This window comes from Nesoenas mayeri, assembly GCF_963082525.1.
Source record: "Nesoenas mayeri genome assembly, chromosome: 3".
Lineage (NCBI taxonomy): Eukaryota > Metazoa > Chordata > Aves > Columbiformes > Columbidae > Nesoenas > Nesoenas mayeri.
The window spans coordinates 13,800,715-13,824,971 of NC_137544.1; the positions used below are offsets into that span (position 1 = coordinate 13,800,715).

At 37.4% G+C, this 24,257-nt stretch overlaps 1 protein-coding gene across 1 annotated transcript in view; it reads left to right on the top strand.

The window, feature by feature from the left end:
- NBAS (NBAS subunit of NRZ tethering complex) overlaps nt 1-15,908 on the top strand; it is a gene marked incomplete at both ends in the record, with an annotated part of 184,068 nt that extends 168,160 nt beyond the window's left edge. The window contains 3 exons of the mRNA XM_080341011.1: nt 759-903; nt 7,127-7,255; nt 15,633-15,908. Of these exons, the coding sequence (XP_080197137.1) occupies nt 759-903; nt 7,127-7,255; nt 15,633-15,908 (550 nt within the window). The remainder of the gene's footprint in view (nt 1-758; nt 904-7,126; nt 7,256-15,632) is intronic.
- Between the last annotated feature and the right edge of the window lie 8,349 nt (nt 15,909-24,257).

Genomic DNA, 24,257 nt, shown 5'->3' on the forward strand with positions numbered 1-24,257 from the left:
TGACCGCGAGGCTGATACGGCCCTCAGTGAAAATTAGTTGGACATCCTTGCTCTATAGCAAACATTGCCTTGCCATCATGTGTGATAAATATTACTTGGATCTACTGTCTGCCATTGATGTAAGTCTGACTGTGTAATAGCGACATGGCATGAAGTTCTATGTAGAATGAAAAGACCATTTTAAATATGTGAAACAAATGTATCTGCATCCATATCTGCTAATGAACAAGTACAGATGCATGTACTTTCACTCTTTACGCTGCTTGGTTGGGCTATAAAAACGTTTATTTTTGTTTGTACTTATTGAACCTGAAAATTAAAATGTAAATCTTGGAAATATTTTCTTTGTTCAGAAGCAAGACACAGATACGTGAGAGGCAGATGCTGTTAGAATGTGATCAAAGCAAACAAAATTAGGAATGCTGGATTTCTGTCTCCCCTCCCTCGATACCATTCTCTTTGGGAAATTAGCTGGTATAAAGCCAGGAAAAGCTGTTCCTATGCTATTCCAATTTGATCAATCTTTATCCAGTGCATGATTCCAGTGTGTTGTAATTCAAAATACTTTAAGCTTCTTTGTTGCATTGAAAGAATGATGGCATCAGGATATTAGCTTGCCTCGAAACTTTTTTCTCTCTCTTTCGTGAGATTGTACCTTACATCACAAAACAATCAAATGAACAAAAAACACCTACAGAAAATGGGGGCGAGGGATATCTACTTATATTCTAAACACATCTCTGTTTATTTCTGGGCAGATCGCGCACGGATGATAATCCCTGGGTGAAACTGGGAACTGTTATGCTACAGAGAAGCCCACCTGAGGAAAAGGAGAACACAGGAAATGAAATTTTGAAAATCTGCCGTTCTCTGTATGAAACAAAGCACATGCTCCCTGCTGAGGTAAGTTTTAACTTAGGGTACTGTGGAGATGAGTCATGTTTTGGGGTCCTAACTAGAAGAAAGATGTTGCCATACCAATGGAGAGCTAACAAGGTGATTAGGGGAGTGGAGCACAATAGATGCAGAGAGACTGAGAGAATTGGGTTCATTCTTTCTGAAGAAGAGGTGGCTGAGGGAGATCATACTGCTGTCTTTACATATACGGATGAGGAAACACGTTGGGGAGATGGAGCCAGCCTCTTCACAGAGATGCTTAGTCGTAGGACAAGAGACAATAGAGATGACTCTCATTACATGTAGGGAGAACATTTTTCACCGTTAAATTGGTGAAGTATTAGAATAGGTGGATTCTTAGAAGAGACACGGAGTCTCCATCCTTGGAGGTATTCAGAACTTGACTGGATCATGTCATGCGCAATTATATCTTGTTGGATTTGCTTTGAGTGGAGGCTGGTTGGATTAACTGACCTTTAGGTGTCTGTTCTAGTATAAATTATTCTTTGAAGTATTTATAAAAATTCTTAAATAGTGCATTGCCATAGGCGTTATTGTGGAAAAGTTATTAATTATATAATCAGTAATTTTCTCACTAATAAATGCATAAAGATTTAGTGAGAAAAATGTGTTGGTGATGAAAAAACTAATATACAAGTAATTGCTTTGTAATAGTCATGGTGTTCTGTCTTAACTAGGTATGCATACTTCAGTACAAGCATCTCTTAAGCATAAAATTACTGAAGTGTTTTGAACGTAAATATTGTATACTAATGAAGACAGATTTGAGAAATGCTTAATAAACTTCACACAACTTTAGAGTAGTCATGTGCATATTTTTAGTAGGCTGATTAATGCCTTATTACCATCTTCACACAATCACAGTCTGTTATAGAAAACAGCTGATGTTAAGGCTAGAAGCAGAATAGAAACAACACGTTCTGCTTAAAATACAGACAGGTGGAGTGTGTTTGTTTGTTTGGTTTTTTTAAATAGTCAGACAGATTTGAGTCAAGTTTGATATCTATATAAAACATGATTCTAGAAGGTGTCAGAAAGCTGAAATGATTAATACGCTCCTTAATTCATTCCACCAAAAATTTTGATGGAAGGCAGGTGTCACTATCCCTGGGACTGGCCTAAGTATATGTAGCTTTTCTTTACAAGGCATTGAGTTGTGCCTCATAGCTTGTAGACTCATAACCTTCCTCATGCACAGGAGTAGACAAACTTAATCAAATTAGAATTTCCTAACTCATCTCAGTGAACCAGGGAGACAAATCTCACCAAGGGTCTTTGTCTTACAGCAGTCAGTTCAACAAGAGTTCTGCTCAAGAATGGGTCATGGTTTGCTTAGTTCTCTTTATTGAGTAAACGTTTTCTTATATTCCATTACAAGTCCTTATTTAGACACAATTTTGGTCTTGGTTAGCAGCTTTGCTTGGAGGTGCCTGCCTTTTTTAATGGTACAGGAGGTTGGAAGAGCCCTCTGTATAGGTGTGAGTATACAGATACAACATGAAGATGCTCTGATCCTCAAGCATAAAATAGCTTCACCAATGTAAAATAACTTTTTTATTATGAGAATGCTGGGCAGCAATATGTGTTGCACTAAAATGTGTAAATGTACAGTTACCTACAAAGGCAGGCTGTATTGCTTTCAATCTCTATTTGAGAAGAGAGGGGAATGACATGGATAAATTTAAAGTAACTTATTTGTATGCACGGCTGCGGTACTTGGTGCACAAGTTAGAGAGTTGAGATCATGTGGCTGAATAAGATGAAAATCTGATTACTGATAATTAACCTGTTTAGATTACTTCACATTTCAATGAATACACTGATTAAGAAGACAGACCTAGAATGACAGAATTCTAAAATCTGAGAGATCAGTTTATCGCCATGAATAACATTTACCATTCTGAAGTCCAAAGATTGTGATGGAAAAAACAGTTTAGCTTCAAGTCATGGTAGTCTAGAAGTTAGAAAAAAATGTTTCTTTAGATTTAATGAGAAAGATTTCTCTCTTTATTCTACCTCCCGTTGGCCTTTCTACTTTTTTTATAACCAAGTACTTTTTTTACTGTCTTTCGAGGAGTTGCATAGCTTTAATATTTGTGTTAGTTGAAATAAGTATTGTCTTATTTGCTTGGAAGGCACACATGTTTGAACTGACAGCTGCACTACTGGCACTCATTTTTCCATTTTTAGCTCGTTCCTGGTTTTTACATATGAGTACACATTGGATGTTTTTCTTTGTTCACAGTTGTCTTTCTTCACTTTGTTCAGATAATTTTGAATATAAATGCTGCCCTTCGGTCTGCTTGCAGCCTCTCCAGACACAACACTTTTTGAGCTCATTATGCAGCCCTTAAAACTGTCCTTGAAAATACTGAATAATGCTGGACCCAAAACAGACTCCTATGAAATCCATTTTATATGCCTCGCTGGTCTTACAGTGAACCATTGATGGCTGCATAGATCAGCGACTAGAGTTGTCTTACAAGGGTTTCGGCTAAATCATGGTGTTCCAGATTTTGATTTAGGACTTCCCTTGTCCCTCTCAAGGTACCATCGTTCCCCTCTAAGCGCAGCCTCGTGCTGCAGACAGACACTGAAATGCTTCCAGGTTCTTCTTGCAGACTGAAAGGCACTTGTGCTGCAGTGCAGCAGTGCAGTTATTTGTGGCAGATGTACAAGGTGTTTTTTGGTATTTTGACATTCTGTGCTTGGCAAGCTCTCCTGTGGAAAAAGCGATGGAGGCCACTCCAGGGGTTTGCAAGTTGGACCGCACTATTCTATACCTTATTTCCCTGGTGCAGAGGACAGTGTTTCATGTCACATTTTTCATGTGTTGCTAAACTTAAAATATATCATAGTGATGGCCTTTTCCTAAACTACAGAATCTGGTGCAGGAATGTGTTTCTGTACAATGTTTTTGGTTTTTTTCATTGTATGTTTTGATGGTTTTCATAGAGTGGGAGTGTTGGTAGGTCCATAATACTTTTCTCCTTGAGTGCCTGCTTTCTTCTGCCTCTGAAAGACAGACTGCATTTCTCTTTTCCAGTCTTCTGTAACGTGTCTCATTATCAAGCATGGTATCTCTTAACTTGAATTATCATTTCTTTATGCATTTTGGGATAAATTTTTCAGCCCCAGAAACATATATGTTTTTTTTAGACTGAATTTACGATACTGAAGTCTCACCCATTACTATTGTCAACTGTCTCATTTGCCTGAGATGTTTTAATGAGAAGCCAAAAAGATATTTAACACTTCGCCTTTTTGTTGCAACAACATGATTAATGACATACTGATAAGCAAAAGTCAGTATCATCAGTGTATGAGGAAAATAGAGGCAGTTCAGTCTTGTAAGAGGTATCAAGTGAAGAACAGTAGATAAGAAGTACCTTTCTCCATAAACCACTGGTAAGACTGGCATTAAAATAAAATACCATGTTAGGATAGCTGCATTTTAAGAGGACACTGAAAAATGAGAGGCAAAAGAGTCAACCTGCAAAAATTAGTGCACACTGAAAATACGTTGAAGTAGAAGGCTGAAGGAGTGCAGTGTATTCGCTTATCAGAGATTGACAGGTGATTGATTTTATTCGGATATTTTTAGATGGAACAGAAGCTAATAAAACTGATTTGATTTGCAAAGGTGTAGCAAGAACCAGTTGAGTTTAATTTCTACTATTTCATTTTTTAGCCTAAGATATGATATTTTGACAGTAAGTAAAATTAATTGTTGGAATGTATTTTGTAGGTAAGAGTGGATATGTCTGCTAGTCATGGTATAATCGAGCACAAAGTTAATCAAGTCATCTGACTGGTACCTACCTGAAATCTAATGAAATTTAGCTTCAAAATCTGCTGGTATAAGATAAGCAGAAGTTAATTGGATAACAAAGCCTGTTTTCTTACGTAAAGGCCTTTATGCCTCTGTGATGAACAAAGCAGATTGTGTTAGAACACGTCTCATTAGAATGTGTAACCAGTGCTAGAGTGTAATTGAGAAGCATCTAAGAAGAAAACAAAATGCTGGCATATCATCTGAGTTAAATGTTATTGCTTTGAAAATAGCAGTGTTAATATCTGTATTACTGCATTTGTTTGCTGAGAGATAAAATTTTTATTTATTTTAAAGCGGCTCATTGAGTCAGCAAACTTGGATTCAACATCTGCATCTTTTCTCTCCCTGCCCTGTTGCTTTAAAGATGTACAGTACCTAGTTACATTTTACAATTTGCTTAGTTTCCTTTTCTTCCTCTCAAAAACTCCAAACTATGTTCTGAGGTTCTTTTAGAGAGCCTTTTTATAGTTATGGATTATTTCTCATGGCACAGCTGCTCCGTTTAGTTTTGAGAGGCTTTCAGACAGAAAAAGCAACCATGGTAAAACTGCTGTTTTGTTCAGGTTGTGTATTTTATGGCTCTCAGAATTTATTTTTTTTTTAACATAAGCTACATTTATTGCCATGGATACACCTTTTCAAGAAAAGGAGACAGATAGTGTGAACCTCTAACTTTGCATTTGGTAAGTTTGCTGGTATGGCAGGCACACTATTGCTCAAAAGAAATATAATGGGATATGAAATTATCAGAGGTTTAATAAGCATATGACTGATCAGACAAAGCCTAACATATTTATTGAATCTTCTTATTCCTTGATCCTATATCAGGGGTGTCAGATTAATTTTCACGAGGGGCCACATCAGCCTTGATGTTGCCTTCAAACAGCTGAATGTAATTTTAGGACTCTGTAAGTGTAGGAGTAGTTACAGTTATATAGTCTTAAAATTACATTTGGCCCACAAGGCTGATGTAGCCCCTGGTGAAAATGAGTTTGGCACCTCTGTCCTATATCATATCCTTCACTCAACACATCATCAGTAGCAGAAGAGAATGCAAGTGGAGAGGAACAAGTCTGGTTGAGAAAACAAGCCTTGCCTCAGTGACTCAGCGCTCAGTCTTGACAGAATTTGTCCTTCCAGGTAGTGTTTCTTGAAGGCATACATTTAGAAAAGATTGAACAACGTGTAGCCAGACTGTTCTCTGTGCTGGGCAAGGCCAGGTGTCCCTGCAGTGTGTTACAGTTGAAGCATTTAACATCTGTCTTCAAATAATTTCAGGCTTTTAGGCTCACAGCTACTAAAACTGTGCTGCTGCTAAAAGTACAGTTGCATTATGGTCATCAAATTGCTACACTTGTCATTAAAGTGTAAAAGATGTAAAAAATGCATAGGACTTGTATTCTCCCAACTTAATAAATGGCTGATGAGATCCTTCCACAATTGCTCTTTAAATGTTGGAGTGAAACAGAGAGACCCTCAAAGAGTTGGATATTATTTTCAAGGTGACTGTCATACATACTCAGAGCACTTGGGGTAAGTTGTCCTGGAATGTGGGACATCTCTGGTGCTGTGGCAAATGAACAAAATTCCTGACAATGACAAAAAAGGGAGAAGAGAAGTTATAATTTGATTTATAATGTAATCTGTTAGTTGAAATACTTTTTGATGTATCAAAGAATAAATCACTGCAATGTTGGGGGAAAAACAAAACCACAGGTTACATGTAGGAGATTTCTATTTATTTTTAACAAAAGGCCAAGATAAAATTTTAGAAATGCACAGTAGGTTTGTTGTTTGTTTTAAAGGTATTTCACTGCCTGGTTTCTTCTTGCAGATGATTTATGATGCTAAATTTGTGCTGTAGGGAAAATTAATTTGCTAAGCTTTAGTTGTGTATAAAATTTGAAAAGATTTTGTGACAGAGCTTTATAATAGCTGAGCTCTGATACGTACTTTTATTTGCTCTTTATTTTGTTCAACTTAGTATAATTGCATAATTGAGTTACAGAAATGTCACAGGTGTCTTTTAAGTTTCTTCCTGTGCTTTGCCATATTTCAGGAAGCATAGATATATTAGTCCCACAGAGAGCTGCAATTGCTCTGTTGTTCTTTCAGTAACACTCCAGGTTGTAACAGTGATTCAGTACCTGCCTTGTCCTAATGTAACAAATGTTGCACTTACAACCCTGTATTCCACATTTTTTTAAAAATTTGTCCTTTCAAGTTTGCAGACTTATTTCCAACAGGGAGTTCATTGCTTTCAAAGTTTGATTTTCATTTTGCATTTCACATAGAATTTTCATAAATTGTAGTGGTAATGATGATGTTAATATCTCCAGAGATTGCATTGAATTAGTTTACTTTTATTTTCAGTGTATAAAAGAATTATGTTTGCTGCTGCTTAACCAGTCCCTGCTGCTGCCATCCCTGAAACTGCTGGTAGAAAGCAAAGATCAAGATCTTCATGCTGTGGCACTGGAGCAGATTACAGCTGTTGCTAAGGTATGAGCTGTTGAATTAACCACCTTTCAGAATTTGAGGTAATATATTAGCTCTTTTATCTTCATATAGTAAGCAGAGACTATTGAGACTTATCATTATTAAGATTTTCCACAGCTATTGTGTCCACAGTGAGCGGTAACACAGGGCTAGTAAGATCTTTTATATCTACTTATGGTGATTAAACCTCACAGCACTTCCATTGAATTATCTAATATGCTATTTTAAGTCAGTGTGGTGGAACAGGAACTATTTTGTTATATAGATTGTTATCACTGTGTTCATATTCTAGCACTTTGGGGTTGTTTATTGGTGATAATAGTACAACAAATGAGTTAGCTTGGTTCTAACAAACTTGGCATGTGGAGAGCTGTTACATCACTGATTTTGTTGTAGAATGGTTAAAATGCAAGGTGGTGTGTTTGGGAACTTTCATGGAATTCTAAACAGGTTTTATTCGATACTGCAGCAAAGTTTCTGGAGAAAAAATAAATACCGTCTCTTTTTCTTTAGACAAGAGATTACTTTATATTTTTCAATTGTTACATAAAGTTCCATTACTCTTTTTTTCCCCGAGTATTTGCTTTTCAGTTAAGAAGGAACACCTAAAAAGATAAAAGCTAGTCTCCTAGACAAAAGCATTGTATTATCTTTTATCCATTTTTCTAAAAACTGAGCTGGCTTTAAAACTTCTTAAAGCTCTTCATTGAACACTTACAACCTGAGTTTCTTGGATTTTTGTGAGCTGTGGTCTACAATCTAGCACTCTACCACAGAAGAGAAGGGAGGTATTGTCTCAGACGTTTATATGAAAAGGAATGGCTTTCTCATCTGGCTGAATGAATTGCATTGAACATTTCCAGAATTGTAATATTTAGGTAGGAAAACCACGTATGTAATATTTCCAAGTTCTGAACAATATCTTAAAGAGCTCTTGGTTGTGTATTACGATATAAAATAATAATTGATGGTAAATTTCCTGGGTGCTACTTCAAAATGGAACTATCCGTATGGAAACAGGAATTGAACTGTGTATCTTTTTAAAATAAGCATCGCCAAAACACAAAAGCATTAAAAATGTGATCTGTGAGAATTCAGATTGAAAGTAAACTTTTTTTCTGTGACACATGAAGTAGGCAAACGTTGCCCCATTTCTGCAGGAGCTTCCTAGAGTAGGCCCTCTGCTCTAGTTATATTAATTGCAACAAATTTTTCAGATTCCTGGGTTGCGGCAAACGGTGCAATCCTACCCCGCACTTTCACACCGTTCTCTGTCCCCTAGGAAAGATGTTGTACATCCCGCTTTTCCCCTACATTTCTCATCATCGTTTATTCTTCCTCATGTGCTGTGTCTTCCTTCTTACACCGCACGTTGTATTCCAGAAGCTTTCTCTTTTTGCATCCATTGGGTGGCTCGAGAAAGGATTTGGCTGCTTCCCTGTCAGGAGGACTCCAGAACACAGCGGTGGAGACCAGTCAGAGGAACAATAGATCCAGAAGCAGAGGCTCCACCTGAGATGTTGCTAATTTTCCTTCAGAAGGGCTTGGTTAACAAAATGGTTGAAGCACCGGCTTTTTTAACCTGTTCTCTATCAACATTTAAAATGGTTGCATGGAAGGCAGCAGGGCATATGATATCTAGTACATACGTGCTATATCAAACTTGGTCTATCATACATACCTGCTTATATCAAAATTCCAATGTCATAGTTAGCATCCACTATGAATTTCGAGCATTTCCTGGTTGAGTTTAGCATTTTAAGCAAAGAACCACAGATTTTTATGAAGGTGTTTCTATTCCCTTTTCCTTCTACAAATAAACCACAAATTTTGTAAATTTTCCACGAAATGTAATTTTATGACTATTAACCACCAAAAGAATAGTAGATTATCTTCAGTATATTCATAGTTTTCTTTTGCCCCTTGCAATTTCAGATTTGGTGTCTGCAAAGCAAGAGTTTTTTGTAACTGTTTTTCGACAAGATGATCTCATAGGAAAGCAGTCGGGGATCTGATATATGCATGCACTTTCTCATCTATATGTTTTTGTTAACCTTTTAAAATTGACTTTTTTGTTAACAGATGAAAGCTGCTGTGTGACTAGCTCTGAAGCTTGCCAGCAGGAATTCATGTCCGAGTACATTTTATTTAACTATTTTTAAAGCACAATGCTGTGCAGTAGCACTTTCTGAATAGCTGCTAATTGTATTGCTCTCTTAACTGCCCTTTTCTTTCTGGTGTGCTACAGCTTTCCATTTTCTACACTCTTAGGCTGATAACATTATCTTGAAGTTCTAGGGCCAGGAACCGTATTATCTTCTTAGTAATATAAAGCACTTTGTACACCTGCGCATGCCTAAAATAATACTCTTTTTGGCCTTCTTATGCAGGAGGCAGCTTGATATGCTGTTTCTAATTTTTCCTTCTAAATTCAGTAATCATTTGAGCATGTAGTTCTGTAAGAGTGCTGCATAGCCTAGAATTTTCAAAGCATTCAGCTTTCGTCTAACATTTCATCTTAAGTCAATGAAAATTTAACTGTTGACTTCTGTACATTAGGCATAGAGTTTATCTAGTACCTCGAATGTGACATGCGAATGCCAGTATTAGAAAAGTAGCAAGTACAAAAGAGTGACATGCTACATTTAAAAGCTGTTATATTGTTTAGAAAAGTAGCTGTTACTCCTTGCTTTGTCCGCATCTGTTATAATTACATTAGTTTGTGTGGTACTTCAAAGTGTATTTATTGCTTAGCTATGTCAATATTTATTCAGTATAATTTTATATGTGTATTATTTGCTTTTTAAAAACAATGTTCAGACTGTTGATGTTTTTGTTGTATTCTTAATGAGTTTTCATAGGAAGCCCATTTCTGCTTACATCAAACAGGAAAAGGACAAATAACATCTGGCAAAGGGAAGTCATAGCTATTGATTCCCTGACATAGTGCTAACACAGCTCACAACCGTGGCTGTGAGAAAAATACAGCACTTGCTTGCTGATACGATGTATTAGTTAGCCATTTGTTCTGTGTTGCTGACAGCTTTATGGATGTTTACAGTTAAGGATGATGCTGAAATGCTGATACTAGGAATTGTATAGCTTTTGCCTGTAATAAAACAACCAAGATTTTGTGTAAGCTTTTTTTGAAATTGCAGACCTCTCTTTTTATTGTGTATCTTTTTAGAAACTGCCACTTGTCTTTTCTGGATAACAGAAATAACTGTTCTTCCTCTCCATTCTGTGGTGTGTGAATAATTTTAAAAATCAGTTTACTTAAATAAGCATATTACTGCCAATAGGGCCCAGACTTTGCCCTTAAGAGTCAGATTGTTTTTGAAAAGGGTTTCAGTGTTGTCTGTTCCTTGGTTGTCTTTCAAAGATTAAGACTGATTTTTATACTTTTGACAGAGCCAAATTCTGTTACCTGTTGGTAGTTATACTGTTAAAACAACTAATAAATGGGAATTAATATAAACAGTGCATATACTTCTTCAACCAAGGCTTTAATAGAAACTAGAACTAGGAAATGCTTTTAGTTAATCTGAAATAATACCTTAGCTCAGTTTGCATACTGTACTTTCAATAGTGAAGTACTGAGATTAGCTTTATGACACTATTTATGAAAAATGTAATATGGAAAATCATAAAGAATGTGTGAAATAATGGAATTTCCAGTTTTCTACAATCTCTTATGCCATTTATGGCTATTCACTTCTTGTGACTTACCTTTTAAAAGATACCTTGTTAAATTATATGTGTTTAAACTAAAAGTCATTATGGTAAAATCTCTCTCTCCAGCTTAGTTTTCTAGGGATTTTAATTTCTCTTTGTTTTCTTCTCCCTTTGTTTGTCCTATACCTATAGACTCCCTTCAGGAATAAAATGAAAAGCATTTTTATCTCCAGTAGTAGTGGAGACATAATACTCTGGGAAATAGCAGGCTCAGTTCTTTGCTGCTGCTACATGAGCAGCAGCTCTTATCTTTCTGTTATTGTCCATATTCCATAATGCATATGTTTTATAATGCATAACTTAGGGATGAAATATTGCCTATTGCTAATACCAGAACCTCTGAACACCTTGCACAAACAACTTTGACAAGGAATTGTGCAGACACTGACTTGCCCCTTAGTGAGGCAAATGATACCACCTTCTCTTGCTTATCTGAAATTCTCGTTACAGGAGAGAATTTTTTTTCTCCCTGCTATAGATACAGGACATCATAGCAAATATAGCTCCATTGTCCATGTATACTGTGTTAGCAACCACAGAAAACACTGGATGCAGATATAAGTTGTGTCCTTGGTCTTGGAGAGCAGATCCACAACATTCTTGCATTTGTGGTTGCAAGAATTTGTGGAGGCCTCAGTGATTTATTAGTAAAGCCTTCTAGATGTTTCAGGATCCTCTTCTGAGTACATCAGCAGAGATGCCACCTGTGGCAGAGCTGGTATTCACCCACCGTTTTCACACACAAGCTTTCTTAAAACTTGCAGGCTCCCTGTCTCTGCTTCCCCAGGGGACCTGCTGCTGCGGGATTGCTCAGCACCTCCAGCCTGAGCCCATTTACCATTCGTAACATTAATGTGCTGTTGGCAAAGCCCCAGGCAAGCATGCTTAACCCTTGCTGATTATGCACTGACAGCACTGAGTTCAGCATTAAGACACAAAGTGCCATTCTGATTCAGGAACAGCAGTCAGCGGAGGGGGGAATACGAGTTGTGCAACTGCTTTGTGTTTGGATCATTTGCCAGGCTGTTAGAGGAACAGCTGGAATCCCACAGCCTCTCTGAGAGCAGCACTTGGTGATCTGGGATAAGGTTCCTCCCCATCCTGCTGAAGATGTGCCAAAAGAGTTTAAGACTCATGGAGACAGAGCACAAGTGGGTCCTTAGTTCTGTTGATGGAAACCTTGCTGAGTTGTGGTTTTCCTTCTTTAGATGCAGATGCACTTATAAATCCTGCATTAAAGAGACATTTGATAAAATGCACAAGCCCTGTTTGAAGCAGAGTGCTGTAGCACTGCTTCAGTGGAAATGATGAGTGCACCTGTTGTGATTCTGTTCTCTCTTGCTTTGCAGATGAATATGCATGTCCCTAGCAGGGAAAGGTATTGATTATCACAGTCTAAAAGAGAGAGCTAGTCATCAGAGACACCACTTGAATACCTACATCTTGAATGTAGATTTCAGCCAATACCTAAGTAGGTATGTAAGTCAAGGAAAAAAAGTCAGGATTTCCTCTTCTTAGCATAACTATCCTCATTAGTTCTTTTAAGTGTACACATCTGCATTGTGTGTGAGCACCATGCTAAATCTGCACTGTCAAATCCTACTGAAGGAGAGATAAATATGAAAAGGATTCGCCCATTTAAGCTTCCAGAAGTAACAGATTTTACACTAATTAAAAATTTAGCACCCTCAGCATGAGAGTCTAGATAGGCATAATGATTTTTCTCCATCGTATATACTCTCAGTTTATAATGAGTGTGGTTTATAGTGTATTCACATGTTCGCACAGTATGGAAAGTGGTTGTGTATTCTGTTGTGCAAAAGATACCTGCACCTCTGAGAGTTGCTTAAACTGCAGTCAGCTGCATCCCATATCACTGGAACTGTGTTTCTGGGATCAGCTGTAAACTTTGCTGGAACCAGAGGTTTAAGACTTATTTTGGATCTTGGGATAGTCATGGCTCTGTGTGTGCAGGCAGATCAGAAGTGACTTGTTAATAAGATCCCACCTCTGCTGTTGGCCCAGAAGCAGCAGCTTTTTAACACTGATGGTAAGGTTGCTTTTCAATAATTGCCTTAATTGGGTTTTAGTCTTTTTTTTTTAAAAAAAAAAAAGAAAATATAGTACAATTTAGAGAGTCTAGTATAGCTTAATATTTGGTATGCGTGCTAAAAACATATGCTTGCAGGCAATCTATGCTAATTAAAACACTTCAAATATGATTTAAATCATTGACAAAAATAACCCTTAAGGTTGTTTTGAATTAATATTTTTTGAAAAGGTAGCATTTTGAGGTCCATTGGAACAGTATCCTGGCTCCAACAGAGGGGAGAATTACAAGTCTAGCAAAGAGTAAGAATAGGGCAAATGTATATGCTCTTTTTCTGAGATACTACTCTCCTAACTTCCAGGTGTTTCCAGCTGTATTTGTGTACTAAGTAACTGCCAGTGGGTTTATTCTTCAGTTTTGTCCTATTTTTTCTTAAACTTGGACAAGCTTTTATGTTCTTCAGTATCATTTGCCAAAGAGTTCAATAGTGTAAACAAACAAACCCAACTATTTCCTTTCACTTACTCTGAATCTGATCCTACTAGGTTCATTTGATGCTCAAGATTCTTTATTTTTAAATGAGACAATGTGTTTAATCAATTCCTGTATACTCTAATGATATTGTTATCTACTCTATACCCTCTAAGCTGCCTCTTTTCTAGATTGAGGAGTCCTAGTTTTGCTTAGTCATTTCTTGCACAGACACCATATTGTACTCTGTGGTGTATTTTTACTTTTAAATATATGCTGTGTGTATTTGTATTATTTCAGGCTTTTTTTTTTCTGCTTTAATGCTCGTTCTAATTTAAAATTAATTTTAGATGTCTTATGTTTAAATTGATTTAATTTGAAAACAACTTACAATTTTATCTAAGCATCGTTGCTCAGTGTATAAGCTCTCTTAATTAAGGTTATTAAATATACATTAATGTATTGACAATCTCTAAAGGTGTTGGTAAGGAGTTTAAACTAATGACTGTGACTGTCTCTTCATATGCAACTGATACGCAAAACATTGGCATATTCTGGAGCTGCAAAACTGGTAAATGGTTAATCTAACTTTCTCAGCTGCCCATTTTTATACAGATTCCTCATTAAACCTTGGCTTCTCTTGGCTTCTCTGTGTTCTTCCCACACACACCTGTCAGACTTTGCTTAGGGTGACCAAAAACTTGCAGAAGAGACAGTGGTCTCAGCTATATGAAAAGCATTGATGGGATCTGGTTGCCATCTTGTGTCTCCATCCAGTTGCCTGGAGACAATCGCATTGCAACAATTTCCTCATTCTGACCAGGTCTTCAGACAGACTTGAAGTCGGAAAATGGGAAATGTTAATCAGTTTAGACCTATTGGACTATTTGAGCTTAAGGATGAGCTCTCAGACAGCAACTAAGAGCCTCTTATGTCCCCTTTTATTATTGTTATGTGTAAAGACACAATTATCTCATTTATGCATGAGTACAGACAGGTTGCTCTGCTTCTGTGTTACAGGTGGGCATCTTCGTCCCAATGGTATAGCTGAGATGTTTGGTGGTTTTATGCTAGAAAGGGTCTTTTACTTTCAGACTTCTCTGTCTCCAGTGTGTAGGTTTTTGACTTATGTAATTCCACTAATCTATAGGACTTTTCATTAACTGAATAATAGCCTTAAAAACTAATTTAAATCAGCCCTCCCATCTGCTGCTATTCTCGTGACTGTAATTACTGTTTGTGTTTTATGTTCATTAAAATCAAACACTGAAGCCCTGTGTGAAGTTGCATCCTACACACAGGTGAAGAACAGAGCACAGGGAGCTCAGCAGTGGGGCAGAATATCCCTCCAGCCTCCTGTTTCAGAAAATATGAGAGCGCTTTGTGTAATGGCTTATTATGTTGCATGGTATACTACAAGATGCCAACACCGTGAATTTTGTTTAATCATCAAGAAGAAAACATGTCAGTATTTAACTGGACCTAGAACTGCTATGCACTGTTGCATTAGATTTGTAAACCATAAGAAGTTTATGTAACTAAGTCTGAAAATGTTGAAGACTTAAGGGGAATCAAGTTTATTTTTAAGCTTTCAGTGGAAAGAAAAATACAAATATCTAAATGAAGCAATGGGAGAAGTAGCGTAAGAACGAAACAGCAAGTTCTCTTCCTTATTAAGGTGGTAAAACCATTCTGTTTTTCTAGAAAGCTTCTGATGTTCCAAAGGAAGTGAAAATAGTAAATTGAAAGTGATTATCATGTGTTATTAATTCTAAATCGAAGGCAATAAAAAGAGCTATTTGGTGAATAGTTTCACCTGTACTGGGGTCGAGAACCTGTGAAAAGTCTGTAAAGTTGTTCGTGTAATCCTAGGCAGGTTGTTAAGCATCTTTATTCCTTAACTTCGTGCAGGTCAAGTATTTATATTAATGTGACAGAGACTATTAAAGGCATACTTTTAAATATTCTGTCATATGCAAAGTGTATATCCCTGTTAATCCCTATGGAATTCTTATCTGTCTTTCAAGGTCACACTGTGCAGCTAGAACAGTCATGACATGTTTTAGTACATGGGTGTATCTGGTAATTAATTTTGAATTACTTTGGATTTTTCTTTCTTCATAGGTCGATGATTCCAGTTGTGATGCTGAAATACTGTCCTTGCTCCTCGATGCCAAGTTAGTGGTGAAGTGTGTATCTACTGCCTTCTACCCTCACCTTATTGAGCACTTGCTGGCTGACCAGGGAGAAGGAGGCTGGGACGTGGAGGAAATAGCAAAACAACTTAAAGAAGCCGGGTTCAATGCAGAGGCCGGGTCCCTCTTGATGTCCTATCGAGGGACTCATCCTGCACTCAGGACTTTTACTACTGCCCTCCAGGCTATTCAGCATTGGATCTAAAAATGCTGGAGTTCTTCATTTGTCTGCCTATGTTTTTTCTGGAGATCTTACACAAAAGGGAGAAATTGTCATTCTAGTGAAGTAACAAAGTTAGTTATTAACTATGTTTTGTTGAAAATACAAACAGCACATTTATAGTGAATTCCCATATATTTCTAATCATTTAGAAATTATTGATGTGGACTGTATCATTCTGTTATATGACTAGGAAAGCATTGAATCTAATAATGCTTTTCAAATCAGAGAAAAATATTAAATGGTTACACTCTGTGACATATAAATGAAACATTAGTAAGCTGCCTGATTATATACCATTTGTCTTAATTTCTGTAAGTAATTTACTCTTGTCATAATGTAAAACTAATGTAAAAATATAAAGATATATTAAAAAAACACCACAAAGAGTAATTTCTGCAAACTTCAAAACCTTAACATTTGGTATTGTGCAACGTTGTTAGCACAGCTTTTGTTTGCAATAAGTAAAATATTTTGCATTTAGTGTAGTTTCTTTTTTCCTCCTATTAGATAGATAAGACAAATATTTTCCTTCTTCAGCTGCTCTTATTTTTTTCTCTGTCTCTCCTCAGTGTTGTTTATTCATAAGGAAAAGTTGGACTTTTTTGTACTTGCAGACAGTTCTAGTTTTTGAGTTATTTTTCTCTGCAATCTGGGAAGCTTCATCTCAAATCCTAAGCATTCGTTGATACCTTTTGTGAATGCACTTTCAAAGTATTATACTTTTCCTGAGCTCTGAAAAAATAAATAGATGTGTTTATTTCCAAATGCCTTGCTGTCTAAATAAGGCAAAGGATTTCTGATTGTTTGCTCAGGGTTTTTAACAAGGGGTCTGTTTACTACACTGCATTACCAGAAGTTTTTGATGGTACTGTGTGCTTATAGGAATTTATTCTTAAGATTAATCTATAAATCTTTTGCCTAATCTTGTGTTCAGATCTAATTTTGATTAAATAATGTGGAGAAACAGTATACGTGATAGGATAATAGGATAATACGGGTTTGAAGCGATCTGCAGAGGTAATGTGGTCCAACCTCCTCCTCAAGGCAGAGTTCCTTTGATGTTGGAGCAGGTTGCTGAGGGCTGTATTCAGTGGGGTCTTGAGAACCTCCAAGGAGGGATGTCACCTTGCTTGACTGTACCCGTGATGAAAAGCTTTTTGCAAATATCCTCTTGTTCAAACCCATCTCATTGCAGCTTCTGCCAATTGTCTCTCATCCTTCCACCATGAATACTGTGAAGAACCTGGCTTCATAATCTCGATAACCTTCTTGGGTTCACTGTAGCCTTCCTTCCTGAAAAGAAATAAAACCCAAAAGAAGAAGAAAATTATAGTGCAGTAATAGCAGTTCAGAGGTGATTTAGCTGGCTGTACCATGCCTACAGTACAGACAATGGTGGTGGATTGCATTAACACTAGTAATACTGAGTCAAAATTTGGCAACAGAGGGATCCATTTTGGGTGCAGTTGCTCTGTGCTTCAGTAATAACACTCATATCAGGGCTTTCTGCTGCTTGGGACAGCCATACACTTTGTTATGCAATATAGTATCAAGCTGACTGTTATTGAGACAGTAGTTTCTAAAATCCCTCTTTTTCCTAAATGTCATCTTAAATCATAAAGACGGAAGAAGAGTGGGTTAAGAGCTTGAAGTAGCTATTTAACTGGAAATTTGTATTGCCGAGTTCTTTCCTAGGCTTCAGGATTTAGAAATGGGAGATGACATTTGTGGAACCAAAACTGACTCTTACTAGCATCGTCTTTGACTTAGGATCCTCTTTGTTTTATCAGCTTTTACTGACGGTGAAAATTGTTCAGATGTTAGCCTTACGCAGGCTTCTTAAGACTTTTAGCTGTGCTTTAATTCTTCAGATTGTTAATCTCGTTTTTGTACTTATTGGTCCCAGCTGCTGTGTGTTTTAAGGAAGGTTATCTCATCCGTGTATCTGACATACGTGTCGAGTTCAAATTTACATCATTCAGACATATTTCCTTAATTCTATTCTCCAATGCTAGCAGTCCCAAGAGCTTCAGACTCGTAAAGCAAAGTATATTGGAATTGCAGACTAAACAGAGGACAGACTTAAAAAAGGTAACATAACTGGAGATCAGTAGATGCAAGCAAAACACAAGGCAAACCTCCAGCAAGAAAACCTTGGATTATTCTGTAGAAGATACTCCTGTACTTTAGAATGGAGTGTTTTGGTCTCTCTGCATGGTTTGTTCTCAGGTCAGTAAGTTCAGCACTGGATTTTCTGACCATTCTCATTCAAGATCACGAAAAGTTTGTGTTTAGTGTCACTGCAGAGCTGAGCTGTAGATAAAGCTCTGACGAGTGTTATTGATCTTCTGGCCATTTTCTGTTTTGCTGGCATTACAAATCCATGATAAATGTTTTCCTTGCAGCCAGGACTACTCCTGTTTATTCTGTATTCAGAACTTTTATCTGTAAGGAACAGTTTTTTATTATATGCATCCAAAATGGTGAGCCTATGTTAGTGTATGTTCCAAATAACATAAAGTTTAAAAAAATAAAAAGAAAGAAGAGGCACATGACAAGGACTTGTGTATCCCAGTGCCAGTCTTCTGGTATCTTCTGTAGTGTAGAATAACGCTGAGGGGCTGGGAGCGACCAGGATACACTGGTGTATGTTAGTGTGTTGGGTTGGTGTATTTTGTTTGTTTTGAGGTTCTGTGGGGGCTTTGGTTGTTTTTTTTGTTTTGTTGCTGTTGTTTTTAAAAGGTTAAGAAACTCATCTTGGTGTTATTAATAGTACTTTAAAAAAACATCACAGAAGAGTGGAACTGGCACTTGAGACAGTTCAGTTGTGTCAGTTCATTTGATTTGCAACTGGTAGCTGTTCACAATAAAGCATGAGCTGATGGAGTTTTCACCCCAAACAAGTCCATGCTCTGGAGATTCTTGTGCTTCCAAAACTGGGTGAATAAAGAGTTCAGTTGTGTCTCAAGGAGCAGAACTTCCTAGTGCCATTAATCCTCTTTTGCCTGAGAAAGTGTTTGCATGTTTGAGGAGCTTTTTGCTGCCTGGTGGATGTACCAAAGCAGCAAAATATATCACCTTTCTTTGGATGAGTAGAACCAGAGATGAGGGAAGAAAGATCATAACTCACAATTTCTTTCACTGCTGGAAATAGTAAGTGGAGATATTACATCAGTGCAACAGATGCAGAGTAGACACTATTGAATTTATAATCTTTTTGAGAAGTGCAATTCAATGAGTGGGGAGGGTACATATGATTCAGATTTACTTGTATAATGATTCTTTCTGTGATACATTGTTTTTGACATCCTACTCTGTAAAAAGATGCTTTGAGAGGATGGCCACAGCATATGGATACCTTAATCACATGGGTAAGAATTCCTACATTTACAAAAACACAATCATTTTTAAGGTTCTTTTTTTTTAACCTGTACTGCTTTCCCTTCAAAACCCAGCAAATGAGGCAAGTATTGGGGGCAAGGTCAGATTTCACAAAACAGCACAGATGGTCGCTGTGCCTCTGTTACCCATAAAACAGAGGGTGCCACGTGAAACCTTGGGCCATTTGCTCTGGAGAACGGCGGTGGGTTCCCACCCAGCCAGCTCTTCTCCCAGGGGCTCTGTTGCTTGCGCAGAAGCACATGGTGACAGCAGACCGTGCAGGAACCGACGATTTTACCTGCTTTCATCTGTCAGCAGCTGAGTACAGAACAAGGAGGCTCAGATGAGAACGAATCAAGGGCAGGGCAACATGAAAACAACAACCACGGCAATTGAAGTCAGTGAAAGAGGGGGGCAAGGCAAGGATTTTTCTGGGGTTACATTTCACTGCACAACACACAGCAAGTAACATCGAACACCTTGCTGGTTTGTCCTACTGATTGATGATAGACTGAGAGATTCTGAAGGAAGGGAATGAACACAAAACTAGAAGTGTTCCACCTTCAAAATGGATTTATTATTGTAGCCTTGCCCACCATGCTGCCACATTTCCCACTTAAAAATTTCCAGCTTCTTAAATTGTAGTATTTGGAAAAGAGAATACAGAAAAGCATGCGTTTTTAGTAAATCCTTGAGACTTGTCTTGCTTCCAAGGTTGTGTGACTTGATCTGTATGCCCACCTAGAAGAGCCACATCCATTATTTATGTGTTTTCATTTTTCATTTGTTTCAAATTATGTCCTTATATCAGAAAATATTGAAAAACTAAATCTCTCTTCTCCCACCTGTTGAGTCCTGGCATACTTAGGTATTTCTCTGTATCCTTTGGTCATCCTTTTCAATTAGCTCTGTATCTTTTTCAGGATATTTTTGAGACATGAAAGGAGGAGCAGAGCCATGCCTTGTATCAAATGTTGCAGACACACTAAAGGTTCATCTGATGGCATAAAAATGTTTTTCGGTTTGATAATTTAACTGTTGCTGAACACTTGAGGTAGTGTTTGCATAGAATTATTTGATTTGACCCTGAGTTTTCCTTTCCCGTTGGTAGCAATCATCTGAGATTACTCTATATGGTTTTTTATTGTTTATTTTAAGATTATTTTTTGCATGTATATCATCGTAGTTACAGATCGGAATCCTTTTACCAGTTAATCACTCAGACAGTACATTGCATGAAGACTTAGAACAGTTTTTCATCCAGCCCTTGCTCTTACTGGAAAACCTGTCTTCATCAGCACTCTGACAACTCTACTATTGGTCCCTTTTTGTAGGCAGAGAAAATACTAAACTTGGGTCTCTTTAGCATCTGCCTGCATTTGAAAACACCCAGCTCATTTTGCTGAAGGTGAGGCACACACAGAAAAACAGAAGAGTAGATGAATGTCCTATGGATGGTCAGAAACAGACTCACTCTTCTTTTATCTTCATTAAATCATCTGCTGACACGATTCCATTCTCCACAAGAGCTCAGTGCCTTAAACTTGGGTATGTTTGTCCTCAGTGATGCTCTTGCACTGGGTGGAGATGGAATACTGAGTTTCCAGGGTGAATGAGCATCCCATCGTAGAGCAGGAGGACTCAAGCAACACAGGTACAGAGCCTCATCTTTCCTTAGTGCTTAGGAGAGTTGGGGTTTAACTCCAGACAGTATCTTCAGCAGGTAATTATAACAGCAAAGACTTCATAGGAAAATAAATCTCTCCCTGACTACTGTGATATTCAAAAACATGAAAATCTTATTTACTTTGATTTATTCACAGTGACAAATTTCATCTCTCATTTTTCTCCACTTGCTTTGAGACTGGCCAACAAAGGGGATGGCTCAGTGCTCATGCTAATGACTGTACTGACTGAACAAAGTGGGGTATTTTATCATGTTGACTTCACAGGACACACTAAGCTGTGCAAGCAGAAGATAAAGTCTTCTTCAGCTTAGTCATAGCTAGATCTGGCAACCTGGTCAGCATTTCTGTCTAAAAATAGAGACTCTGCTGTCTGGAGCTGCCTGGAGCGGGTGGCAGAGACCACAAGAGCTTCCTTGTTGCACAGCTGTGTCGGTTCCAAACCTCAGCTTCATGTGTCCCTTGTCAATACCAGAGACATGACAGTTAGTGGAAATTTTTTATGTATAATCAATTTCTATGTGCTTGCTACTGAAATAGCTGTAGAAGCTGAAATATCTGATTTAGTCTAACTAAATGCCTAACTCCAACAAAGCTGAGTATTAAACTGAGGTTCGTTCTTCTGAAGATATGAAATGCTAAGATGTTTCCTGATAGTGGTTGCTGCAAACCACCCCCTTTTCTCAAGGCACAAAGGTAATAAAATACTAGAACTGGTGCACTATTTATAAGGAAAAAGAGGGAAAGTTAGTAGTAATCTCTGAAGGAAATAAGACACAGTGGTGAAACCTTAACCTGAAAAATGTGATTACCATTAAAACTGAATCGTCTACTTACAGTCTATTCTTTGGCATTTTCTGTGAAGCTGTTCTGACACCTTGTCACTGAATGTCTTCTTAGTCCACCCTGTGAGGCTTCCCTTGCTTGCAGGCCATGGTAATGGGGGAGCCACCTTCACACAGAGTTCTGATTTATAGTCCAAAGTCTTTGCAACCCAAACACAGAAAACTGCATGGCAGCCTTTTTCTGTGAGAATCTTTACATAATGTGCATGTAAAATATTTATTCTAATGAACAAAGCAGATGTACGCAGTTTAAAAATAAAAAGTAATGCTAGAAAACAAATAAGCAGAAGGAGTTTAAATGGGAGAACAATACAGAACATAAACTGCGAATGAAACTGGGGGGTGATTTTAATTAATCTGGTAGTACCATCTGTGCTGGTTCTGGCTTTAGAGGAAAAAATACACAACAGTATCTGAATGCAGCTTTCAATAGTATGTATGTGAAATATGTATAAGCCATGTCCTATATCATCTCGGAATGACAGTGGAATTTAAGGTCCAGTGCTGGAAGTGTTTATTTTTTTTACCTGTTGCATTCATTTAAGCACTTAATGAATGATTGTCATAGTGCTGCTTGAAATGTTATTTCTAGTAAAGACATTGCAGAGAAAAGTGGAGCAAAAACCAGCCTAAGCCATTTGGACTTTGGAGCTGTAAATGCTACAGCTGTTCTGTAACAAAGATGTTCCCAAGATGCATTTGTAAAGTCTTTGTCACTTCCTTAAACTGTTCAAAATCACTGGACATAAGTGGAAAAAAACCTAAAAGTGGCTCTCAGATATGGCTTCCCATAAGAAGAATCCAGTCTTAGATGGTTCAAGATATTTAAAGATTTACGTTTTGGATTATTGTTAGCTTAATATCCAGGTATAATCTAGGGTGAAGAGGAGTGCAAGCCACCATTTTTAATTAGACCACTAGATTTTTAATTAGCTGTTGATTCCTTAATATTATCTTGCTTTTAGAAGGCAGTATTTATTATAGTGGTAGTACCTAGAGACCCTAGTAAAGACTTGGATTGTGAAAGTACAGCACCTGTATGACTCTGCAACAGAATATTTACACACTGTGTGTTAAAGGCAATGTGGTTAGAGAACATGAGCAGTGAAGACATGGCAATAACTTGTGCATGAGTTTTCCTACATTCTGCTCAACAATTGCTTGGCTTTACCAACATGAACCATACCAGGTTGAAGATGTCTTTTTTTTTTTGGTTTGTTTCTTTCAGCACCTTTATCTAATGATTCTTAGGTCAAACGAAAGTTCGATCTTATGTGCCAATTAGCAGAGAAAAATACTGCAGGCTCATAAGATTAGTTTGCAGCAGTCATAAGCCATCAGTCCTCTCTGGAGCTGGAAATAGTAGTTTATTCTTTTTCTTATCATTCTGTAATCATATTTATGTATAAAACTAGCAGTATTGAAAAAAAAGGTAAAGGGAAAATAACTTTTGCACTTAGCACTTTACTAGCTGCAGGAGCTTTTTAACACATTTACATCTAATTTCATGAAATGCCAATAAAATACTTTTCACTTGCCCACATGAGGCTTTTAAAAATAGTTTGTACTTTTGATAACACTTCTCTGTACTGCAAGATCCTGCTTTAAATGTGGTGAATATTATTGGCTTAAAAAATTGCTTTTTCCATCCTGTAAGCTGAAAAGTCACAGAAGTAAGGACAGAGGGCACAGGTGATGCTTGAGCCAATGTCTTAGTTTTGGCTTTATTGAAGAGTGACATCCCTGAAAACTGAAAGACCTGAAATACAGGGGGCACCTTGTAAAGTGTTTCCTTGTTCATTGAGATGCTCACTGGTCTCAATGGATCCAACACCTGCTGGAAAAGGCTCAAGGTCCTCAGGATTATCAGCAGCAGAACCAAACAGGGAGCAGAATCACCTCTTTGCGTTAAATTCCTTTCTAATGCTGTGACTGAAGACACTGGCAATGTTCTTCCTCTTTCGTGTTTGCTCTTTTTCGGGAGATTTTGTGGTATTTGAGGTCTTTAGCAAGGATTTAATGTTGTTCTGTGTTGGTGGGAGAGGCCTCTGACAGCACAGAGTAAATATTCTTCCTGACTTACAATACTAGTCTGATTTATTGTCCAATAGATATAATACAACCCAAGAGGTTGGTACCCTCTTGGTACCAAGAGCTAACTTAATTGCGAAGATCTTTCATTACCATGTTCTTATCGCAGCTGCTCATTTCAGTTTCTGGTTTTAATCACAGTTCAATAATTAAGAATTAAATATGCAGGTGAACAGAAATCAGCAGTTTGGATTTTGTTATCCAGAAGTTTGGATTTTGTTATCGAGCAAATTTCATGTCTACGAAGGCTTAACCAGAGGAACATCCATACAAAAAAACCAAGCATCATAATTGTAGGGAAAAGTGTGGTATTAAATAGTTCCTGGCAT